General features: G+C 48.4%; 2 protein-coding genes across 4 annotated transcripts in view; one reads left to right on the top strand and one right to left on the bottom strand.

The window, feature by feature from the left end:
- Positions 1-343: 343 nt before the first annotated feature.
- LOC119173703 (neprilysin) lies at positions 344-1,672 on the top strand. The gene has a single exon (XM_075894632.1). It carries the CDS (start codon positions 344-346, stop codon positions 1,670-1,672), a length of 1,329 nt encoding a protein of 442 aa, XP_075750747.1.
- Positions 1,673-7,345: 5,673 nt separating this feature from the next.
- LOC119185986 (aurora kinase A-B) overlaps positions 7,346-23,952 on the bottom strand; it is a 31,894-nt gene continuing 15,287 nt past the window's right edge. For all 3 annotated transcript variants that reach the window (XM_075895992.1, XM_075895995.1, XM_075895993.1), the window contains 4 exons: positions 22,992-23,130; positions 22,536-22,684; positions 21,914-22,145; positions 7,346-7,759 (listed from right to left, as the gene is read on the bottom strand). In XM_075895992.1, the coding sequence (XP_075752107.1) occupies positions 7,655-7,759; positions 21,914-22,145; positions 22,536-22,684; positions 22,992-23,130 (625 nt within the window). In that variant the 3' untranslated portion in view covers positions 7,346-7,654. The remainder of the gene's footprint in view (positions 7,760-21,913; positions 22,146-22,535; positions 22,685-22,991; positions 23,131-23,952) is intronic.

The raw sequence follows: 23,952 nt of genomic DNA on the forward strand, positions 1-23,952 counted from the left end.
CAGGCCATGTTATGTTAATGCCCGCGCTGCGTATGCGCCGTGTGGCTAACGACCCACGCTAGATTTCTACTTTTGGTTATTCGGTCGAAACATTTCTCGAAACAATGGCCTCAAGCTTCCCTTGTTATTTTAATGCTAGCAATTTACCCAACGCCTTCCAAAAATTAGCTTTGTTTATTTATTTCGATGCCCAAAGGACCTGCCGACTTGACATTGCATACGGGCGATATAAGTAAATACATACTTAGCTCTGGTTGATCGCTATACGCTCTGATCGCACTTCCCGCTTTTGCTGTGGAATTTATGTATGCCCAGGTATTGGGGTCTCATCTACCATTTCTTTATGGGTGAGCAACCTGGTCCCGAGTACGAGATGGTCATCAAAGAAAGCGCCGAATCCCAAGGCGACGCGGTCGCCATACTCATACAGATGGCCATGCTGAGGTCTTACACGAATGCCTCACTGATCCGCATAACCAACGCGTCCTCCCACGGAAGCCTCGACATGTGGGTAGAGGCGCTCAGAGAAAATGACCAGTCAGTGGCCGCCGGCGACGACATGCTAGTCGCCAATTCGGCGGCCCTGTTCGTCATCAAAGGCTACGTCGAGCGCCTCGGCGACGTCGCAGCCCTCATGCTCCTGTCCTGGGAATTCGTTCAGATGCACGTGCTCGCCCTCGACAAGACGCTGCTCGAAGACGTCCTGAGAAGCGGCACGTACGCGGCGAGCTACTTGGCTCTGCTGTGCGCGGCGCAGGTCGAGGCAATCTACAACCCGGTCTTAGCAAAGCTCTACATGTCTTCTCGGATCACGCAGAAGGGAGAGGCGCTAGCGGCCTCCCTGTTAGGGACTCTCAAACAGAAGGCCATCGACGGTGTGAGCAGGATGTCTTGGCTGGACGACGCCGCCAGGCAGTTCTTCAAGCGGCAGCTCGCGTCAACCGTCGTACGCCTTTGGCCGCCAGCGACTGTCAATAACTCACTCGATTTCAAGGGACTCTACAACGGCTGCCCTCAGAGCGAACGGTCCTTCGTGAGTTTTTGGATAAGCGCTCGTCGATGCCTTAGCGATCTTCTGCGCGGAAAGCGCCAGGAAGACGTGTTCTCGATGCAGCCCAACTTCACCCCTTACCTCGCCAGCTACGACTCGTTTGAAGACGCTGTCGGAATTGCCATGGCGGCCCTCGCCAGACCCTTGTACTGGATGAGCGGCACTCCCAGCATGCTTTACGGTGGTCTCGGCTGGTTCTTCATGGCGTTCCTGCTGAGTTCGCTGGACGAACATAAGCAATACGTGCATCCCAACGGAAGCTTCGACGTAGCCGGATCTTGGCTGTCTGAGCAGTCGGCAGAGGCCCTCAAACAAAAGAAATACTGCGCCGCCCCTGCTCGCGTGTCAGCCGTAGTGGGTCTACACATCATCCACTCGGTCTTCGTTGAGCACCTCCAAAACACTTTTCAATTTAATCTGACTAGCGAACTCACCGAAGAGAAGGTGTTCTTCATCACGCTTTGTCGCGTGCTGTGCGCGAAGAAAGGCAGTCTTTGGTCTTTGGAAAGTTGCAACAGACTCCTGCAACACTCCCGAGAGTTTTCGCGAGCCTTCAAGTGTGACGGGAGTTCACCGTTAATAGTGCACAAGGAATGCCACTTCTTGCCGCTTGACTCGTAGTTGCCTCTTACACGAGGCATAAACGGTGACTGTTCTTGTTTACGGTTAATACGTTTTTGGTAAGTTTACATGTGTTAATCGTATTCCTGCGCAACGAGTTTGATGCATTTTATGCGCAAGACGTCTTTCTTTGTTAGCGCAAGCATAGTTTTTTTTCTGATCGACGTAGAACCAAAGGTTGTACTCTGTGAATGTAATTCTTTTCTTGCACCGAAGCCTTATAAAGCGATATCTGATATGAGTTATCCACAGGAGCAGATTATGATGGCTTAGTTGCAGCCACTGCTGGCATCTATCGCAGCTCTCACGCACAATGATGAAAAACAAAAAAATGAAAAGCCGTTCCGCGCTTGTGCAATTTGCGTAAGCCGCGGAGCTGGCAAGCAAGCGACATTGCCAGGCAAAAGCAGATTCAGTTCACCTTTCTCCAGTTTTTTTTATTTCTGTACTTCTCTCCCTCCGCCTTTTCCCTCTTACTTTTCTTACCACCATTTGTTGTGTCCACTCGATGAAAACTCGTAGTGAGGCTTTCTGCATGGAATGGACACGGCGTAACGAGCATAGTGCACCAGGAGGCCGCCGCGCCACCACCAGTAGGGGTGACCCAGAGCCATGGATATTCTTCGGTAGAGTTTGGCGACTCTTTCATCTCACCGCTCTCCACACCCCGCCCCAGCGCAACCCTCTTTTCGTAACGTAAAACCTCTCTCCTTGCCGGCCTCAGCAACTCCATAAAACGCGCTCCGCGTGCTGGTAACCATGGTAGAAAAAAAACTTCAGGTCTGAGCGGAACGCGCAACATTGTCACAGCGAAATCTCAAAGAGCAGCTTTTCAGAGCCTTTTCTCAACTTTCTGAGTAACTGCTACAAGCACACTTGCTGGGTACCCCCTATGTCATAAAGCGTGGTATCCACAACACACCTTCTAGGAATATTGTGCAAAAATTTTATTCAGTGGCTGACGACGAATTATGCCTGAAGTAGGTATGCGCCGAAGTTAATAGACGAACAAGTTTTGTAATGGGTTGGATCCCTGGACGACCCACTCTTTATGCAATTCGCACTCTGTGACACCTGGTTGTACCTCTGATGTTCTAAAACATTAAGCGTGCCTACGGCTTGTTTTAAAATCAGATCCCAGTGCCGGCGTGTCTCAGTGGTAGAATACTTGACTGGCACGCAGTGAACTCGGGTTCGAGTCCCATTGTGTACTTAAATGATTTTTTTTTCTACCGAGTTTTTTCGGGACGAAGCTCCTAATGGCGTGGGTCTGTCCGTCCCTTGTAGGTATGCACGTGACCACCTATAGTTCCACCTTTTCCAACTGCCCACTACTTCGTCCTTTAAAACATCCCATTATGCCTCATTACCGATCCACCACTTCCCAGACCATAAAGCAAATACTATTGAGAAGTTGCCAATATGAAATGCAATTTGGTCATGTACTTGTATCCAGGTGCGCGTTAAAGAACCATAGATTGTTCCACTGTGTCTATCCCTTGTTAGTATGTGACTACCTATAGTTCCACCTTTGCAAACTGCCCACTACTTCATCCTTGCAAACATCCCACTACGCCCCATGACTGATCCACCACTTCACCAACCATAAAGCTGTTATAATGAAAGGGAAAGGGAAGCAACATATAGCTACCACTTACGAAAAATAAAATTTATTAAATAAATATATACAGTGTTTGTGACGTCTTTCATGATTTAGTGGGCGATATTTGTGGGTTGTTCACGGTTTAGCAATGAAACCCTCTAGCGCTTCGCCCCACTCATCATCATCATTCACTCTGTGGATATTCTGAGACTTTTTTTCTTGTTTCCTGCGATACAGGTTACAGACACTGGGGGTGGTGTCTGAACACGGCACCGCAGGTGACCTGTGTTCTGATGTCATAACAGCTTTCGCTGCAAAAAACAAGATGGCCGCGCTTAAGAGGGCAACGCGACACTTTCGCTTGGCGCTGTGCTGAAGTTTCTTGATTTAACCTCCCCCGTCCCAATACTTCGCGCCGCCCCCGTGTGTCGGCTTCATGCAGCTCGGCCTTCTGTTTTAAACGATTGGCAACCAACCCCCAAATCTAGGCTATTTTACGTGTTGGCATTTCGTAGATAATACGTGTGCACATACAAGTATATCCTATAAGTTATCTCATGATGATGATGATGATGACGTTTGGTGTTTTGTGGCGCAAGGGCCATTTCATGTGGCAAAGAGCGCCAGTTCATGGGACTAGAAATGTGCACAATGATTGTGATAAGCGGCTGTATAAGGGCCTTAAAATTCCTCACGCTAAGGCAGGTAAAAACATAGAAGTAATAAAATCATGACTATGTTTGAAATATGTGTGGTGTCAATGGATGGCGAAAGTTTATGTTAATGAAAACCATGGTGGGCATGTATGGCATTAGCACAAGTGCCTTGATCGTTGATAAGACAGATGCTTGGGCTAGTTGGTGATTAGGAACCAACATATTTGCACAGTGCAAGACTTCGAGTAGTTACGACATAACTACAGAAGAAGAGACAAGGACAGAAAGAGCGCTCTTTCTGTCCTTGTCTCTTCTTCTGTAGTTACGTCGTAACTACTCGTAGTCTTGCGCTGTGCAAATACCTTGATCGTTCACACTCTTGCGTCCAAGGGCCGCGAGGCAAGTGCGTTGTTCAGTGAAGTCATCGCAGCGGGAACCTCTCTGGAGAGATCGTTCTACGGAATGCCCTGGTATATGACGTGAAAGGTACGTACGTCTCTCAAAAAAGCTAACGTTTTATGTGTGAAAAATGGTTCCCTACCGTTGAACATTGCAGGGTGAAGTGGTATCTGTTGCCAGTAGGGTTATGGAAAGTGTTGTCTTCTCATCTTGTCTAATTCTTTACACTGGATTATGTGAAGTATGGTGAGTACGTCTCCACATCTGTCACACAAAGGTGGATCACCACCATACCAAAGAAATGAATGTGTAGTGTATGCATGTTGTGTTTTTAACCTTGCAAGTATTACTTCTGTGTGGCGTGATTTTGATACTGGTGGCCAGTGTCCAAGTTGCGGCTTGATAACATGCAGTTTATTACCTGCGTGTGTGTCCCATGTGCTCTGCCAATAACCCCTCAGCTTTCGTTTTAGAAAAGGCTTCAAGTCAAGTGCAGGAATCGGTTCGATGTATTGGTAGCGGCTTCGTTGGCAGATCCAGCTAGCTGGTATACCAAAACGTTACCTTGTATTTTGCGGTACCCTGGCACCCAGCAGACTGCAACATGCTGTTTGGATGAGTAGACTTGGCATAAAAGTGAGTAAAGTGAGACAAGGACGGGGTTTCGGTGCTTTTTAAGAGTTTCCAGAGTTTTTACTACGCTTAGGGAATCTGTATATACTATGGCCTTCTGTAGTTTTGTTTAATGTGTTTAACAGCCGCAAGTATTGCATAAGCTTCGCCAGTGAAAATGCTTGTATCGGGGTGCAGAACGCCGGCTTTCGAAAAGGATGGGCCAACGGCTGCATACGAGAGAAAAGTGTTGGTCTTTGAGGCATCCGTAAAGAACTAAGAACATGAGTATTTCCGTTGTAGCTTTTGGAAGGTCTGAATATGTGCAATTGGTGCGTGCTTCGTAACCTTCAAGAAAGACACGTCGCAATCTATCGCCTGCCACTGCCACGATGGCAGGCAAGCTGTGGGAGCCATCAAACGGTGTTCAAGTGACACACCGGTTTCCTTCGCTAGGCCCCTTGCATGGAGTGAATAGGGCTGTCTCATAGAAGACCGTTTTTCAGACAGCAGAACTTGACGTGTCATTAATTGTCGAATGTGATGTGCGATCCTTGTCTGCATTCACAAGATAATATTTAAAAGACATGTAACATCTCTGTAGGTGGAGCGACCATTCGTTTGATTCCACGTACAGGCTTTCCACAGGGCTAGTGGGAGAAGCACCCGTAGAGAGGTGGATGTCTATATGATGAACAGCATCAAGCATTTTAAGGGCAGTAGGTGTCCCAGACCGATATGCTCTTGCCCCATAGTGTAAGCGGGTACGCATGAGGCTTTTATATAAATTTATTAGACACTTCTAGTCAATTCCCCCCGCAGTGCATGACAACACTTTTAGAATGTTCATGGCTTTAATGCACTTGTTTCTTAAATACTAGATGTGTAGTATGAAGGTTAGCTTGATGTCCAAGATTAGACCTAGGAATTTGTGTTCGGTATTAACAGAAAGACGTTGCCCCTGCAGTTGAATACCGGGTTCAAGATGAATGCCTCTCTTCCTGGAGAAGAAAATGCACGTGCTTTTCTGTGTATTCAGTCAGAACCCGTTTTCTTCTGCTGATTAGGAGACTTTGTTCAAACCAAGCTGCACCTGCCACTCACACATGGCCAGATTGCAAGATCTAAAGCCAAGCAGGACGCCGTCGACATGTGTACAATAAAACATAATGCGAGAGATGGACAAGCGCAAATAGTTCATTTTGATAAGAAAAAGTGTGCAAATAAGTACACCACCTGGTGGCACGCCTGTTTCTTGGACAAATGTTTGGGAAAGAACGCTGCCCACTCGAACACGAGATGTCTGGTTTGACAAGTAACTTTCGATTATAGTAAACAATCTGCCACGCGTGCCAAGATGGGGCAGGTCTCCTAATATTCCAAAGCGCCATGTTGTATCATATGCCTTTTCGATATCGAGGAACACAGAGAGAAAGTATTGTTTATGAGCGAAAGTGTTTCTGATCCGTGCCTCGATACAAACAAGGTGGTCGGTGATGGATCTACCCTCTCGAAACCCGCTTTGGAATTGGTCGAGCAAATGGTTTGTTTCAAGGAAATGTACAAGTTGGCATTTTATCATTTTTGTCTAAAAGTTTGCACAGGCAGCTTGCAAATGCAAAAGGCCTATAACTCGAAATTGAAGAAGGGTACTTGCCCCGTTTCAAAATTGGAACAACAATGGCCTCTTTCCAGGAAGTAGGGATAGCGCCAGAGAACCAGATGGCATTGTACAAACCAAGTAAGGTTTTTTGTGTTTCCATTGGTAGGTTTTCTAACATTTTCTGTCTCCAACTCCAACTGCGCTTTCTGACATCCAACTGTCTGCTCTTTAACTCAAACCCCTTTGTGCTGAAAATCAACACAAAAACAACCTAGCATCACCTAGCTGAAGGCTAGCAACAATCTAAAAGCAACCTAAAGAAAACTTTCGCCACCAATAATTGGTGTGCACCACCTAGTTTGCCAAAGCCTTGCACCGTGCCTCTTCCCCATGTCACTCTGAACACAAAGAGGATGCCTCGTTCGGCTCTTGAGTGCGCACCCACGACATTGTTGACATCACGCAGCCAAAAAAAGAGTTGTCACAACAACAGCCTAAACCTACCTTCTTTCGCAAATTAGAAGGGTGAGAAGGCAGTGTGAGAAGTCCAAATCAGCCAATATGGGTTCTATAGCCTGCAACTTCCTTGCCGCAGCACTTATTTGTGAAATTCTTGCGGCAGCTTCCTCACATTACACAATATGCAATTATTTCGACACAAATATTCTACCCTGGGTTGTTTACTGCAGCTACGTTCGTAATATTACTTCCACTCCCAAAGTGTGACTCAATGTCGGTGTATTAGTTATATTTCACATTCATACCTGTAGTGTCATGCACGTGTCAATGAAGAAACAAAGTTAAAAACTTTCAAAACATTTAATACATGCAGAACCATTGTATATCAAATAAAAGCTTGCAAAGTTTGAATGGTCAAAATGTGTAGAATAAAAGTGGCTAAAAAAGTGAGACGCACACTCTAATGTGCAGTGCATCTAGTGCTTGAAGTGTTACTATGCCTTGAAGTTAGCTCCACATTGATGAGGTGCAAGTCACACATGGTGAAATATACCTGATGTCTAAAGCACTTTTACAGGAGTAGAGCAACAAGAGGCCCCGGGTGTGCCTGTACATGTTTATATACATGCATTTGCCACAGTCGTCCGTTTCTACAAGGTCTTGCACACGACTGTAGTGTCTGCGTTGTTCACAACCCACGGGTGGCCCTTGACTTCGTCCAGGGATATGCGCTCAGACGGGCGTCTCCTCAGAAGCTGTTGTGATCAAAAACAAGCACAGTTCACAGACAGTTCAATGAGGGAGCTAAGATTATACTTAGATATCACTGGCACATGTAAGAAATCAAAGATTTATTAAATGTTAAGTGATCTCTACATCTATACAGAGGGCGTATTAACTTTTTTTTTTTCAGAAGGCATACATACTAATGATACCCTTTTTCTCTCTGTCTACTGGGTTACATGGTAGTTTAGCACATCTAAAATCAGAGCACCCTAAACAATATGTTATAACTTTGCCAAAGCCACTTTTTATTTTATTTCTGAGGCATGCTCTAACTGCTCTACCAGTTTTGCTGCAACATCACTTGTTACAACAAAGAGCATCATAAGGGGCAATCGAAAGAACTAGGGCATGGCGGTACAACTTCATATCGTGCTCCCACATAACAGTACTTTTTTAGACACTGCCCAACTGTCGCAACTGCCCAATTTCGAACACCATGGGTTCTTTAACATGCACCTAAATTTAAATACATGGACCTCACACATTTTAGACTCCATCGAAAATGCAACCGCTAGGGCACTCTGAGACTTAGCAGTATGTTTCTAGAGTTTAAAGAGGAAGTGTTTTCACTTTACCCACACACAAAAAAAAAAGCTTGAACCATCTCCTCGAAGGGAACCCTGATGGTATGCAAAGCAGCAACGTTGCACAAGGGTGACGTAACGGGTTGAACTGCGCGAATGCGCGTGCTCTGGTAGGCGCTGGAAGATTTGTTTGAAGCGATGGCTAGCGCACGTCTTGTAGATGACACGTACAGAAATGTTTCAACGCGTACGTTAGGCGTATGTCAGCTTTATTGAGCTTGAACCGATGAGTTCGCGGCGTAGCAAGCGGCAGACACAAGCAAACGGACGAGATGGCAGCTCCGGGTGCTGGGGCGACCGCACGGCAGGCAAGAGAGAAAGTGTTGTCAGTGCACACTGTGAGGGGAGCGTGACATCAACGCGCAGCCGCGGCAGGACCTACTTGGCACCATGCCAGCACCTGGGACGTGCAGCGCGTTCGTACGGAGGGGCAGCGTTACACAGGCTAGTCAAAGAGCTGCTTTGCATCTAGAAAATAATACGTACATAGAAAGGTATTCAGCCAGTATGTCTTTAAAACTTGCCCCGGTTAAAGTGCCTTTTGCGAGATCTACTGTGACGTCCCCGCAAACACGGACTGAACCTCGCTCCTTTCGAGATGTGTGCGCTCGTTTCTCAAACCCACGCATAAAGAGCATTCCGGAGTTAAGTACCAGAAGGATTGTTTCTATTATCCTCACGGACTCCCCCGCGCAGACACGAGGACCGGGCGGCGCCTTGTCGTCTACAGACGATGTGACAGAGTACAATAATCGGCGCGCACCCTTCAGATCTGTGGCATGGGGGAGCAGCAGAACACCTTTTGTTGGTTCGGGGAAAGCGACCTTTGCAGCAAGTGCCTGTGGCGGGTCCATTATGCCTTTCCGTCAGTCTCCGTGGCGCCAGGGCTCTTACTGCGTTCTGCGCGGATGGCCGCCCGCGACGGTGAACGACGAAGAAGCGGCGGCTACGGAGAATATCGCGGGAGACGCCGAGCTGCAGGGAAACGTTGAAACTTGGTCTGGACATCGGCTCGCCAAGTACCGAAAACATCGGGACCATTGTTCGCCCGTAACTAAAGTGTCATCGGACGGCGCGCCCATCACTCTCCCTGAAGCTTGAGTTTATACATTTTACTTGCTCGGCTTTGTTCGGGAGAGGGTTTTCTACTGGTGTAGGCCACGGGGGCGGCCGCCGAAGATAATACACTCCGGACAGAGAAGAAAATATGCTGCGTGGATAGCGGCGAATGGGTTGGTGCCCCGGTAGGGCAGAGTGGGAACCCGAGAAAAGCGACCACGTGTCAAGAAAGGGGAGAAGTGAGGAGGGTCTCTCCCAGGAGGGAAAAAGAAGTAGACGGCGACGGAAGAGGACAGATCAGACCGCGATGTGAAGAACCAACCTTCGGCCCCGACTCGAGCAGCCAACTCCGAGACTCCGACTACATGGACATTCTGTGAGACGAACTTCACCTCCTTTACTTGAACGAGTTTTGCGGGAAGGAATGCGGTGTATTGAGGCATTGCGCAGTTTTATTAATTTATCACTTTATCATTTGTGTCGTTGTACGTTCACTGTGTATTGAGGCACTGTTGTATTGCCACCGCTACTCGCTTATGTATCTTGTTTCGCGTGTCGCAAGTATTTGTTGAAGTGAACTAGGTGCTTTTGTGTAACAAAGAGGTCATTCACGGGCGCTATGTGTGTACGCCATTTGCACTTGTTATTCAATTAAATGCGTCCATGATTAAGAAAAGATCGTGACGTCTCTCACTTCCCGGCCCCAGCACGAATCCCTGTATGGGGAAAGCAATTGAGACACGTAGCCAAGAGGGAACCGGATAAAAAAGGGGTTGAGGGGCTTCCCTCTCTTCGGCGATCGGTGGCGTAGCGGGGAACGTCGCAAGTGGTGGCAGCGGTGGGATTACTGCGGGGGCAACTGTACGAGATTTCACCCTCGTATTAGGGAAGGAGAGACGGCACGATGAATGAACAGGCTACGCAGGTGGCTCAGGGGAGCGCGCTAGGAACGAGCGCTTTGATGTTAGGAAACATGGTTCCCTCGTTCACGGGAGACGCTGCAGGTCCGAACATTAGGGACTTCCTGCAAATTTTAGAACAGGTTGGTAGAATGGGGGGATGGCAAGACAGCCAACTCATTGGCATTGCGCGATGTAAGATGCTAGGCGCCGCACATGATTTTGCGTGGAGAGACGATAGTGTCACCGCAGCGTCTACCTACGCTGAGTTCAGAGCTTTGGCCCTTGAGCGGTTCGACACGGAACCCCTTAGCAGCAAGGTGGAGAGGTTTAGGAACGCGAGACAAAACGCTGGAGAGGAAGCGCGCTCGTTCGCAAATCGCGTACGATTGCTCGGGACTGCCACCCTGGCTAACTCCAGTGGCGAAGAGCCGGCGAAAACTCAGCTGCGCCGCGAGATTCTGGCCGAACAAATGCTGTCGCAGTTCCCAACTGGCCTAAGGGATCCGGTCCGCAGATTTGTTTTGTCTCGCGACCCCAAATCGTTCGACGAGGCCATCGACGTAGCAGCTAAGGAAGAACGTAACGAAAAACTTTCACAGAGCTCCTCGGTGCCCGTTCGGCATGTCGACGAAAACGCGAATGCGCAAGAAATGCGCAGCCGCCTCGACCGCCTGGAAAAACTCCTAGAGGAGAGTTTGAGGTCACGCGACCCCGTCGGAGATGATGGGCAAAGAAACGCAAGGCGGCCCCCCTTTTCCGGTCGATGTTTTAACTGCGATGGCTTTGGCCATTTTTGGCGAGATTGCGACCGGTATCGACGACGCCGACCGTGGAACACGCGTGGTGATCGTCGTACGCAGGAAAACCGTGGTAGCGAGGAGACGATGCCGAAGTCGACGGCTCAGGAAAACTAGGTGCGGCCTCTTCTGGTAACCACGACAGGCGGAGGTCAATAGCAGTGGTGAACTTTTGCGGGGAGACGAATCCGGTCGTTGAGTGTGCCGTGGGGAAGGGTACGCTGAGGCTGCTGGTAGATACGGGATCAAAGGTGAGTCTTGTGAAGAGCTGCGCACTGGGAGGAATAGATGAGAGGTGGCAGGAGACATTGCGTAAAGAGGATAGTGAGATGTCCCTCGTTGGCATAACTGGTGACCCTATACACACCTTTGGTCGTTTTAGAGTACCCGTAAAAATGAAAGAAACCACGTTTGAGGCAAAATTTTTCATTTGTGGAGACGGACTGTCATTACGGGCAGATGGTATAATTGGCCAAGACATTCTAATAGAACAAGATGCCGACCTCCTGCTGAGTGAGGGGTGCCTGAGAATAGGCAGCGAGCGTGTCCCATTTACCAATTGGGTTGGAAAACCCAGGCCAACCGAAAAACTTAGTTCCGGTGAAATCAACCACAGTCCACTGAAGCCGCGTGATGTTAATGTTGTCTCCCTGATCGAAGAGGCTACTCTCCCACCACTATGCGAGTGCGTACTAGCAGGTCGGGCTCGCGCGCCGGTGCCCCCAGGCGAAACCAAGGTTGTCGAGGTTGATGGCCTAGAAACAAACGGATTAACTGCAGTACCTACCTTGACCACCACACGGGAAGACGGCGTATTGCCAGTAAGGGTGGCAAACCTAACATTGAAGGAGATCCACCTCCCTAAGAATAAAGCGGTGGGCTCCTTGGTTGACACAGAAGCCTACCACGCGGTCGCGATGGTTGAGGGAGCAGGAGGAGGCCCCGTTGACGGAGGAGATCTAATGAGGATGTTCGATCTGTCGCACGTCGACGGAAAGGAGAGGCAAATGATGGAGAACATGATAGTGCACAATCGGTCAATATTCTCAACAGGAACAACAGACTTGGGGCGATGCGAAGCTATCAAGCATAGGATTCACACCGGAGGGGCGGCACCTGTATATCGCCGGGCATACAGGATCCCTTTCGCGCGCAGGGAAGAAATGGAAAGACAGGTAGACTCCTTACTGGGGGCAGAAATAATTCAGCACTCAACCTCCCCCTGGGGAGCACCCGCACTGCTGGTCGAGAAGCCGGACGGGTCATACCGATTTGTAGTCGATTACAGGGACCTCAACAAAGTTACCCGCATTGACCCATATCCGCTTCCCAATGTTCACGAAACACTCGCCCAACTGGGGAAGGCGAAATATTTCACGGTCGTGGATATGGCCAGCGGGTACTGGCAAATTGAGATGGAGCCTGGTGATAAAGAAAAAACAGCCTTCAACACCCCCTCCGGTCATTACGAGTGGAACCGAATGCCCATGGGGCTTGTAAACAGTGCGGCCATCTGGCAGAGAACCGCAGATGTGATCCTCGCAGGCCTACTCGGCAAACTTTGCCACGTGTATTTAGACGACATCATAATATACAGTGAGACATTCGAGGACCATCTGCGGGACCTCGGTGAGGTGTTTTCGAGAGTGCGAGCGGCTGGCTTGAAATTGAAACCCGCTAAGTGCCAGTTTTTAAAGCCGGAGGTTAAATACTTGGGACACATTGTGTCTGCGGAGGGCGTCCGTCCGGACCCGTTGAAAGTACAGTGCGTAAGGGATTTCCCACCACCCAAAAACAAAACCGAGGTGAGACAGTTCTTGGGACTCTTGTCCTATTACAGGAGACACGTTCCTTCATTCGCGGAAATAGCGAAACCAATTACCCGTCTCACCAGCAAGAGCCCATTCGAATGGAATGCAGGCACCCAGGCGGCATTCGAGCAACTAAAAACGCTACTCGTAACGGCACCTATCCTGCGGTTTCCAGACTTCTCAAAACCGTTTGTTTTGACGACGGACGCGTCAAAATACGCTGTCGGAGCGGTGCTATCTCAAGTCCATGACGGACTTGAACACCCAGTGGCCTACGCAAGCCGCCAGCTTAATTCGGCGGAGCAGAAGTATGGCGCGACTGAACAAGAGTGTTTAGCCGTCGTTTGGGCAGTGCGTCACTTTAGGTGTTATTTGTACGGTAGGAGTTTCCGAATTGTTACCGACTGTCAACCTCTCAGGTGGCTCATGAACGTGAGGGACCCTAGCTCGAGACTGGCGCGCTGGAACTTACTCCTTCAGGAGTACAGCTTCGACATCGTACACCGCCCAGGAAAGCGTAACCAAAACGCCGATGCGTTAAGCCGTGTGGGTGTGGCGGGTGTGGTCGATTTCACGCCGTCGTCTGATGAAGCTCATTTCCGTGAGGAACAGGGTAGGGATCAGGCACTTCAACAGGTGATCCAGCAATGCAAAAACTCCACAGACAACACCTGTGGGAGGTATCGGCTAGACAGCGCCGGACTATTGAGACTAAAAGAGGGAAGTACCCCAGACGTCGGGAAAATCGTCGTTCCGAGATCGATGGTCGGCGAACTGATGAGAGTACACCATGATTCACCTTGTGCCGGACACCTGGGAATGAGGAAAACCTTGTTGCGATTGAAGAAGGTATTTTTTTGGTTAGGGATGAAAGCGGACGTGGTCAAATACTGTAGCAGATGCGAGTCGTGTATTCTCCGAAAGATACCGAAGGGTCGAAAACAGGCTCCACTTCAAATATTCTCTGATGTACACGAGCCGTTTCAGAGAACTGCGATGGATATTGTGGGACCGCTGCCATGTACGACGTCCGGAAATAGGTACATCTTGGTCTTTGTTGATCACCTGACTCGATTCGCGGAAACATTCACGCTGCCAGACCAAAAGGCGGACACGATCGCTAAGGCATTCGTCGAGGGCGTAGTGTTGCGTTATGGCGCCCCACTGCAACTCCTCACAGACCAGGGCACCAACTTCACTGGTAAACTCATGAAAGAGGTATGCGACGTGCTTGGTGTGAAGAGGCTACGAACGACCGCCTACCACCCGCAGTGTAACGGAGCTGTCGAACGCCTAAACCAAACACTCGTTGGGATTATGTCCCACTACGTGAGCGAGGACCAGAAGGATTGGGATAAGTGGCTCCCGTTCGCGACTTTTGCCTATAATACCGCCGTCCACGAAGGCACAAAAGACAGCCCTTACTACCTCCTGTTTGGCAGGGACCCCGTCGTGCCCGGGGTGGCTTTCTGTGAACCAAAGGGGCACTACGGCACACTCGATGACTACCGCGCGGAGCTAACACAGAGGCTCCAGCGAGCTCACCACATGGCTTCGTCCATGCTCCGTTCCGCGGCAGAGTTGCGTAAAAAGAGGCTTGGACCTTCCCGCAGGGACCCGAAATTTAAAGTTGGAGAGAGAGTTTATATCAGGGTCGGCGCGGTCGTGCGGGGACGGGCCAGGAAGTTAGCCGCCAAATGGGTTGGACCGTATCGCATCATTGAGCGCCTTTCGTCCGTCACCATGCGCGTGCGTAACATCAAAACGCGCGAAAGCAAGGTTATCCACGTAAACAGGCTGCGACGAGCGGATCCCTCGGGACGCGCCGAACTTGAGCAAAGCAGCCGGCCAGAATCCTCGACACGGTCATCCGGCAGTCCCGCCATCGGGGCAGGTAACGCGAACATGCCTAACATACCCCCGGAACAGCTGCTGGAGTTAGTTCTACAGGAGCAGCCGCAGCGACCCGCATGTCCAGCAGGCGCCACGGGTCCTAGATACGCCCTTAGAAGCCACGGTCCTGTCCCCGATCTACCTTAGGTTAGGAGACAACGCTATGACCCACCCATACAGCGGACGAACAGGTAGTCAAGAGGCGAGGCGGGATCTTGGGCCACCTGCTATGTCGAGGTCATAAATGTGCATGGTGATTGCTATTTTTATCCCCATGTTTTTACCCATATTCTACTTTCATTACTTTGCGTGAGCACTGTGCCGAAGTTTTTTGCCCTTTGGGGGTATTTTTTTTTTGCTTATAGACCTGTTTCGTTTCAAAGATTGTATTTCGAAGAGGGCATGTAGTTCATTTGATTAGTGTGGCTTTGTGTTACTCGTAATATCTGATGTTGGCCTCTGAGCGAATGATGTGCCTACAACCGATTGCACCTGTGGCATAGGGGAGGAACATAGAGTTGGTCAATGTGAGATTATCTAGACCTCGCCGCGTGTCGGAGAGAGGGCGCGAGGGAGACTGGTTTGGGAACGGTGTGGTTTAGATAGAAAGGATATGTGGCTGGCATCTGTGGCCCAAACTAGGCAGATTATGCGAGGTGGTTGGTCGAGATACCTAAATAGGCGCTGCACAACAGGTGATGAGATCAGACAAGATAACAGACAAACTACGGCGTTTTCCCTACACAATAGTGTCGTGCCTCGATAGGAGGCGGGGAGGGCTGGTTTGTAGGAAGAGAAGAAGCAGCCGCGGTATCAACGAGGTGAGGTGAAAGTTCAGATTGAAATGGTTTCACGGCGTCTCCCCGCACGGAAGTGTCGCGCCTCGTTAGGAGGAAGGGGGGCGTCGTGATCGGTATTGATGTACAACACCTAATGTCACAGTTGCATAGGACAGCAAATACGCTACGTTCTCAGCCATTCCGAACACGCAAATCGCGTTGAAGGCTCCTCTCCCTCACCGGCAGGTTCGTGCAGCAGAGGCCGGGCAGTAGATGGTATGCGAAGGTAATTTAGTGCATATTCAGAATTCAGATTCAGTACATATTCAGATTCAGAACATAGATTATACTGCCTGTGTGACCTATGTTCTCCCACCTTCCCGCTTTTCGTCTGGTTTGAAATGTTCGAGGTCTTGAGATTTTGTGCATGTGTGAAATGAAAGTGTACTTAAATGTGTGTATCCTGTGTTCAACGGTTGTGCCGAGAGTGGACAGTGCCGGCGAAGTGAAGTGATGTGCTCGCATGGTAGTGAACCTTCCGCATTCATGACTGAACGCTGCGTGCCAAACCATCCGAACAGCTGTGACCAGTGTGCCTTTTGTCCACGCGTCATCCACGAGTTTCTGCAGTGATTCTGAAAGTTTCAAGTGTGTTGTGCGTGGTAGAGATGCGGAATCAAACTGCTTCGTGGTGGGTGATGATTCAGCGACAACCACAGATTGGTTCCTCTCAGCGACGCGCCACCGCCACGGCTGACTCTCAAGTGTACTGTGTTCGCGTATAGTAATCCTAGGACTGCCGCAATGTCTCAATTTCGCTGCGCAACCTGAAGGCGTTATGCGCCCGCATTTCTCGTGTTTGAATTTCCCCACTGGGAAAATTCTTCTGCAAGATGAAGGGATTGTGACGTCCCCGCAAACACGGACTGAACCCCGCTCCTTTCGAGATGTGTGCGCTCGTTTCTCAAACCCACGCATAAAGAGCATTCCGGAGTTAAGTACCAGAAGGATTGTTTCTATTATCCTCACGGACTCCCCCGCGCAGACACGAGGACCGGGCGGCGCCTTGTCGTCTACAGACGATGTGACAGAGTACAATAATCGGCGCGCACCCTTCAGATCTGTGGCATGGGGGAGCAGCAGAACACCTTTTGTTGGTTCGGGGAAAGCGACCTTTGCAGCAAGTGCCTGTGGCGGGTCCATTATGCCTTTCCGTCAGTCTCCGTGGCGCCAGGGCTCTTACTGCGTTCTGCGCGGATGGCCGCCCGCGACGGTGAACGACAAAGAAGCGGCGGCTACGGAGAATATCGCGGGAGACGCCGAGCTGCAGGGAAACGTTGAAACTTGGTCTGGACATCGGCTCGCCAAGTACCGAAAACATCGGGACCATTGTTCGCCCGTAACTAAAGTGTCATCGGACGGCGCGCCCATCACTCTCCCTGAAGCTTGAGTTTATACATTTTACTTGCTCGGCTTTGTTCGGGAGAGGGTTTTCTACTGGTGTAGGCCACGGGGGCGGCCGCCGAAGATAATACACTCCGGACAGAGAAGAAAATATGCTGCGTGGATAGCGGCGAATGGGTTGGTGCCCCGGTAGGGCAGAGTGGGAACCCGAGAAAAGCGACCACGTGTCAAGAAAGGGGAGAAGTGAGGAGGGTCTCTCCCAGGAGGGAAAAAGAAGTAGACGGCGACGGAAGAGGACAGATCAGACCGCGATGTGAAGAACCAACCTTCGGCCCCGACTCGAGCAGCCAACTCCGAGACTCCGACTACATGGACATTCTGTGAGACGAACTTCACCTCCTTTACTTGAACGAGTTTTGCGGGAAGGAATGCGGTGTATTGAGGCATTGCGCAGTTTTATTAATTTATCACTTTATCATTTGTGTCGTTGTACGTTCACTGTGTATTGAGGCACTGTTGTATTGCCACCGCTACTCGCTTATGTATCTTGTTTCGCGTGTCGCAAGTATTTGTTGAAGTGAACTAGGTGCTTTTGTGTAACAAAGAGGTCATTCACGGGCGCTATGTGTGTACGCCATTTGCACTTGTTATTCAATTAAATGCGTCCATGATTAAGAAAAGATCGTGACGTCTCTCACTTCCCGGCCCCAGCACGAATCCCTGTATGGGGAAAGCAATTGAGACACGTAGCCAAGAGGGAACCGGATAAAAAAGGGGTTGAGGGGCTTCCCTCTCTTCGGCGATCGGTGGCGTAGCGGGGAACGTCTCACTACATACAGTAACAAACTAATGTGATAGCGTTTAAGAGCTCGTTTCGCAGAAATTCCAGTGTCGGCGTCGTTGGTTGTGAGCGAAAAATCATCATCTTATGCATGACCAAAAAATAAAAAACGACAGAAATAAAACAAACATGATAAAAAATCCTGAAGCAGAGTGGGGCCCAAACCAGGGCCATTTGGGTCCGAGTTGGAATTGAACTCGGGTCGTTTGTGTGGCAAGCAGATATTCTACCACACAGCCACACTTCTGCTTGTGAAAACAGTGAGAATGTCTTCTGCTTGGAAATTCAGTGAAAGTAGTTTACATGCTCCACAAACACACGCGTCTTTGTTACATGCTTCACAATACAACATGAAATATTGCAGTAATAATGCGTAGTATAAGCCACGGGCATCAGGGCATCGGAATATGTGATTACCAAAATGGCTCCGTGGTTGAAAGCCGGTACCCCACTACAAAAGGCACACATGCTACTGCACCTATTCCTTTAAGACCACGTATAGTGGGTGCATAGCAAATTCAAAAAGGTTACATTCAAAAAGGGTGCATAGTAGCAAATTCAAAAAGGGTGCATAGCAAATTCAAAAATGCGCACTAGGTACAGGTATTTGCTATCGTCCCACTCCTGAAGATGAAGCTTTATTTATCCTCAAACAAGGAAACAACCGGCAAAACATGTAGTGCTAACAACAAAGACTGATAAGTGATGTGTTTTTAACTTGGCGCAACTTTTAAGACTGCTTGCCATTGCCTAGGTACATTGCTAAGCACTATCTTGCCAACTATATGCTCATTCTGATATGCTCAAGCACATCAGAATGCTGCTGCAACACCCAGTATTGAACCCACAAGTGAGCTCAGTAGCGCAGTGCCATAGCCGAAGAGCTACTGCAGCTGGTAGTTCAATTGTCAGGTTTATTGTACCCTGGCGAGTTCACCACATAAGACAGCCATTGGAATTGTACTATACTACTCTTGAACTCTACAGCCTGCCTTCGCCCATCTCCAGCTTCTGGCAAGACAAAGCAACGAGGTTCCTAAAAGAGGTCATGACATGGTTATCCACGAATTTGTGTTTTTCAGCAAAAGCTATTGGTAGAGAGCCTATTATACCTACACAGGTCTAAAAAGTGGGCTGTAAAAGAATATTTCAGGGCAGAACAAGCCCGAGAGGAGGCCAGCCCTAAACCACGCCTAACGCCAGTGACTGCTGTTTTGCTATGGCACCTGTGACGTCACGAGTTGGAAGGAGCAGAGCAGTCGCCTTCTATCGAAGTTTCAGCTGTTGCGAATTGTTAAATTTCAGCACCAAACTGAAGGAAGCTAAAATATCTTGATTTGACGCGCAGCTTACCATGGAACAATATCAGCTGCCGAATGCAGGCGCTGGCTTAGCCAACTGCTCCTTACATCAAAGCTGACGTGTGCCCCAGTGTAGCCAGACTCACAGGCAGCTCGCGTGCTTATAATATTAAATTTTAAATTGAGTACCTGAAGAAATGCACTAAAGCTAAACCAGCTTATAAGGGAATACCTAGGGGCTTACCCACATGACACAGATTATGATTGAAAATTGGGTGTCATGGCAACTTTAAGCTAACTCTAAGCAAATCACAAGCAAAGGTTATTGCTCTGCAAAGCACTAACTTCCCTCCGTCACATTCAGCAGTGGTGACTATGTTTGTGTACGCAACTCGTTTATGCTAGTTGTGTCAACTTGTAGGGAAAAGAGAGCTAGATGCACGTCTCATTGAATGAACTGAATCTTATCCATATCCAGTATGTCTTGACTTAATAATGTAATTTTGGTTGGAGTTCTCTCTTCAACTTTCTATGCCAACCTAGTGCACTTCTGCCAAATGTTTACCTTTGATTCAGTATGTCTTGTACTCCAGTGTGCTGCGTATGACTTATAGATCATTTTGGTGAAAGTACTGCGATGTTCGACTAGTCGTTCAGCACACCACACTTCAGGACCAAAGCCAAACTACCACTTTTCTTTCCTCAAAATGAGTGTGCACAACCAAAAACAACGTACATACACAATTGGAACATGATAATTCATTATTTTCATGTAACGATAGAAAGCAAGTTACTGCAGAAAAATTAATTAAATATTTATTTACACACTAATAACAGTAAAAGACAAACTCATGCAAAACAACACATTGCTTCATTTTCTTTCTTGGAATGTAAAATTGAGTGCCTTGGAATTATGCTATTATAATTTGACACATACGTAGACAGAGCATCGTACCATATTTACTCGCGTAATGAACGCACTTTTTTTTCTCGAGAAATCGAAGTAAAATTGGGGATGCGTTTATTATGCGGGGCTAATTTTATTAAAACTTTTTTGAGATGAGCAAAGAATCCAGTTATGCAAAAAAAAAATTAGGCCACTGAGCCTTTGGCAATTGATGTACGCATACACTGTTTCGAAACAGCCTCTTTGATGCATTTTACTCATCTTCGGTGGCTGATGACGCCATCTTGTGCAAGCTGTCCCCGCATCGCCCACGCATGCCATAAAAGCGTTTTGCAGCCATCTTCTTTTGCAATCATTTAACCGCAACAGTGGTATCTGCTGTGATCTCAAGGGGCACACAGAAGCGTGCGCTACGACGCGCACTTGGACAACATCATGGCAGCCTTGCACGACAACACAATGATGCCGTTCACATTGTAGCAAGTAACTAACATTGCAAGAGGCTACCCCAAAGCATCAAAACAAACAGTTGATAACAATATTAATGACAAAATACAGCTGCCACCTCGCTTCTACTTGAGAAGTTCCTGTACATGCAGAGAACGAGCGAAGTGAAAATTGAGGGTGCTACCATGTTGTGGAAATCGTCAAGATCTTATTTGAGCGACAAACGATTTTTTCAGGTTTTCCGAAAACCTGCGACGCGATAGCGACAATAAATCCTGTTGTCGTCGCAATAAAATCGCGTGCACGTCGTTGGGCCTTAAAGTTTAATACTTGCACGAAGCGACCGTCGGTTGGCGCGGGAAGTTTCATGACCTTCGCTCGCTGTCTGCTTATCAGCTGCGACGTCTCTACACTCGCACCGTTCATGAACCCCGCTGTGGTGCACAGATAAAAAAGACAGGGGACGTGCGGCATACAGATAGAAAGAAAAAACAATACAGCACGCAGCAACGGACGAAGGGGAGGCGGCAGCGAGCCGCCGAGGTGGCCGAGGGAGATTGGCATAATAAAAAGCGGAAGGAGGCAACAGGTATGGAGGCGCCAGGCGTGGTTAGTGAAACTGCAGCGGATGAATTTAGGGGGTGCGTTTATTACATGGGGGAAAAAATCTAAATTTTGACGACTGAAGTTGCGGGTGGGTTTATTGTGCGAGTGCGTTCATTAAGCGAGTAAATACAGTAATTCATGCCTGAAGGCGTTATTCACTTCAACATACATTGATTTAAATTTATGCATTTCGTTTGTTTCGACCTACGTCAATTCAAAGTCAGTGTCTCGATTCATTTCAGTACACAGCGGCTCATATTCAATTCACTGAATTCACATTCATTATCCCTCAAGGTACTACAGCATCTCTATAGTGCCACTCGTTAAGAGGGGAAACTACGCTCAAGAGAACTGATTCATGAACAAATGTGAACAATATTTTAACGTGTGTATTCTCACGTGTTGATTCCAAAAAGAGACTACTTTTATGGGAGAAAAAATAATTTATAGCATGCTCTAACGTCACTGTCTAAGCTTGCTTTCTTGCTCAAAGGAAAATTAACATCCGAACAGAAATTCTTACTATAATGTTCAAGCACACGTAGTTGCCATTCTGATCAGTTATAATGCATAAAATAGACAAAGCAAGAATTCGCAGACCTGTTCTGAGGCGCAAGTTTGAAAACAGTATTGAGTAGATTTCTGGCTTTCACGGGCTGCATACTTTGTTAGTGTCCCTAGACATTCGTGTTCATAATGCCAAACATTATTTCTTCTCAACTGACCGGCCTTGCAAAGCTCTTACTTGAATATAAGGATGGCCACTGTTTATTCCCACTAAAAGGTACTCACCTTGCCAATTAAGTCCCTTGCCTCGGCGCTTACGTATGGAGGGCACTGCACCCTGCACTCGCGTATGCGCCGGTACGTCTCCTGCGTTGTGGGCGACTCAAAGGGGGGCTTTCCCACCAAGAACTCGTAGATGAGAATGCCAAGGGCCCAGTGGTCCACCTTCTCGTTGTAAGTGGCACCCTCAATCATCTCAGGTGGCAGGTAATCCAGTGTGCCGCACATGGTGGCCCGCCTGCGACATAAACGCGTGCTTTCACATTTATGCTAACGCAGCCGCATGTTTGTTCTCTCCCTCGTTTTTTTTTTTTTTTTTTTTTTTGTCTAGCGCTTGCACTCAATGAGTCGATACCATTATGAGGAACATGACTAAATATTTCCCACCACACTGGGTGCCTGTGCTGACGGCATAGTGGTTGGAGTGCCTGGCGTCTGTCTCCACAAACCAACGCACTATAGCTTTGATTACCTGGTCAAGCGCTTAAGCACAGTTTTCCTTTTTTGACCTGTTTGTACACATTTTTACTGACGCCATTTCTGTGATAAAGTGCCACCAAGCAATTCTCCATAGACTGCTGTACAACAGATCGCAGTGTAAAAGGATTTAACAGTCAGACGAACGCACCTGGATGAAGGTGCATGCACGGACCAGCCGAAGTCTGCAATCTTAATCTCGCCATTAATGCCGACGAGAAGATTTTCCGGCTTGATGTCGCGGTGGATGACCTTTTGTGCATGGCAGACCTTGAGCGCATTGCAGAGCTGGTAGATGTACTGCACACAAGAATATTGAGAAAAGAGAAACCACATCACAAGGTGCACACTCTAGATCAGAATTTGTTGTGTCACTTTTTAATTGACAATAAATAAGCTGAACCAGGAGCCATGTACAAACTGGTTCTTTCCAGAGCCTGTTTGAAGTCTTTGGCATTTTACATTATTATCTTCCAGTAACTATCAGCCCAGTGATAAGAGACTCTGGCATATCACCCTCCCAAAAGTTCTGCCTACCACAGCATGAAATGACACGTGACACACCTGCCTGCAACTTCACAACCAAAAGGCTCGGCTATGTTCTTACAGTGGCAGCTCTCTTGTCAGTGAAACGCCTGGCCGAAGTAAGCTGGCGGTAGAGTTCACCCTGAGGCGCATACTCCAGGATCAGATAGACCCTTGTCTCATCGTGGAACCAGTTGAACAGGCACAGGATGTTCGGGTGCCTGAAAAACATTTTGTAACAACAGACAAGACATGCTGCTGAAATGAAGAGTGCACACGGATCTGCCAGCTCAAGCTTTTTAACTCTGCTATCACTCCAAGTTTACGCAGATGTGACATTTCGCAGCATAATTCTTTACAGACTGCAAAACCCCTCTATTGCATTTCATAAAATAAACTACGGAAAAATAATTACACCGTCTCCCACTAAAGGGAACCATGTGGATATGCGAAGCAGCACTGGTGTTCACTTGCGTTTCCATTGGTATGTGTCCGTGTATGTTTCATCTGTGTGTGGAGTTGTGTACATGTTGTGTACCGCTTATGTTGCCCCCCCCCCCATTTGTGTGAATTACTGTGTGTGTGTGAGTGCCGCAAAGTGAACACCCAGTGCTTCTAGGAGAGGGCAACGGAGCGAGCATGTGCAGCAGTATGTGAGCGCACAGCTGTGGCAGAGAGATAAACGGGAGAAGAGAAACAAAGCGGAAGCAGCACTCAGCCACCTCCTCCTACGTTGCACTCACATGAAGAGGGGGCCCTTGGCGACTGTTCTCTCCCCCACTGCGCATGTGCCAACTCTCCCCCTTTCCTCACGCAAGGAGATAGTTGGCGCATGCGCACTAAGAGTGGTCATGCCACATGCTAAGTGTGTTGGTATTCTTCCATTGCACCTCCACTGAAACCTAGCCAGTGTCCGGTGTCACAGAACGAGCGCTAAAAATAGGCGCGCCGCAAATTCTTGCGGTGACGCGCGGAAGAAGCGCCGCGGGGTCGAGAGAAAAAAAAAAAAAAAGGGAGGGGAAGGAGAAAGAAAACAGACGGCC

Source organism: Rhipicephalus microplus, chromosome 5 (genome assembly GCF_043290135.1).
Source record: "Rhipicephalus microplus isolate Deutch F79 chromosome 5, USDA_Rmic, whole genome shotgun sequence".
NCBI lineage: Eukaryota > Metazoa > Arthropoda > Arachnida > Ixodida > Ixodidae > Rhipicephalus > Rhipicephalus microplus.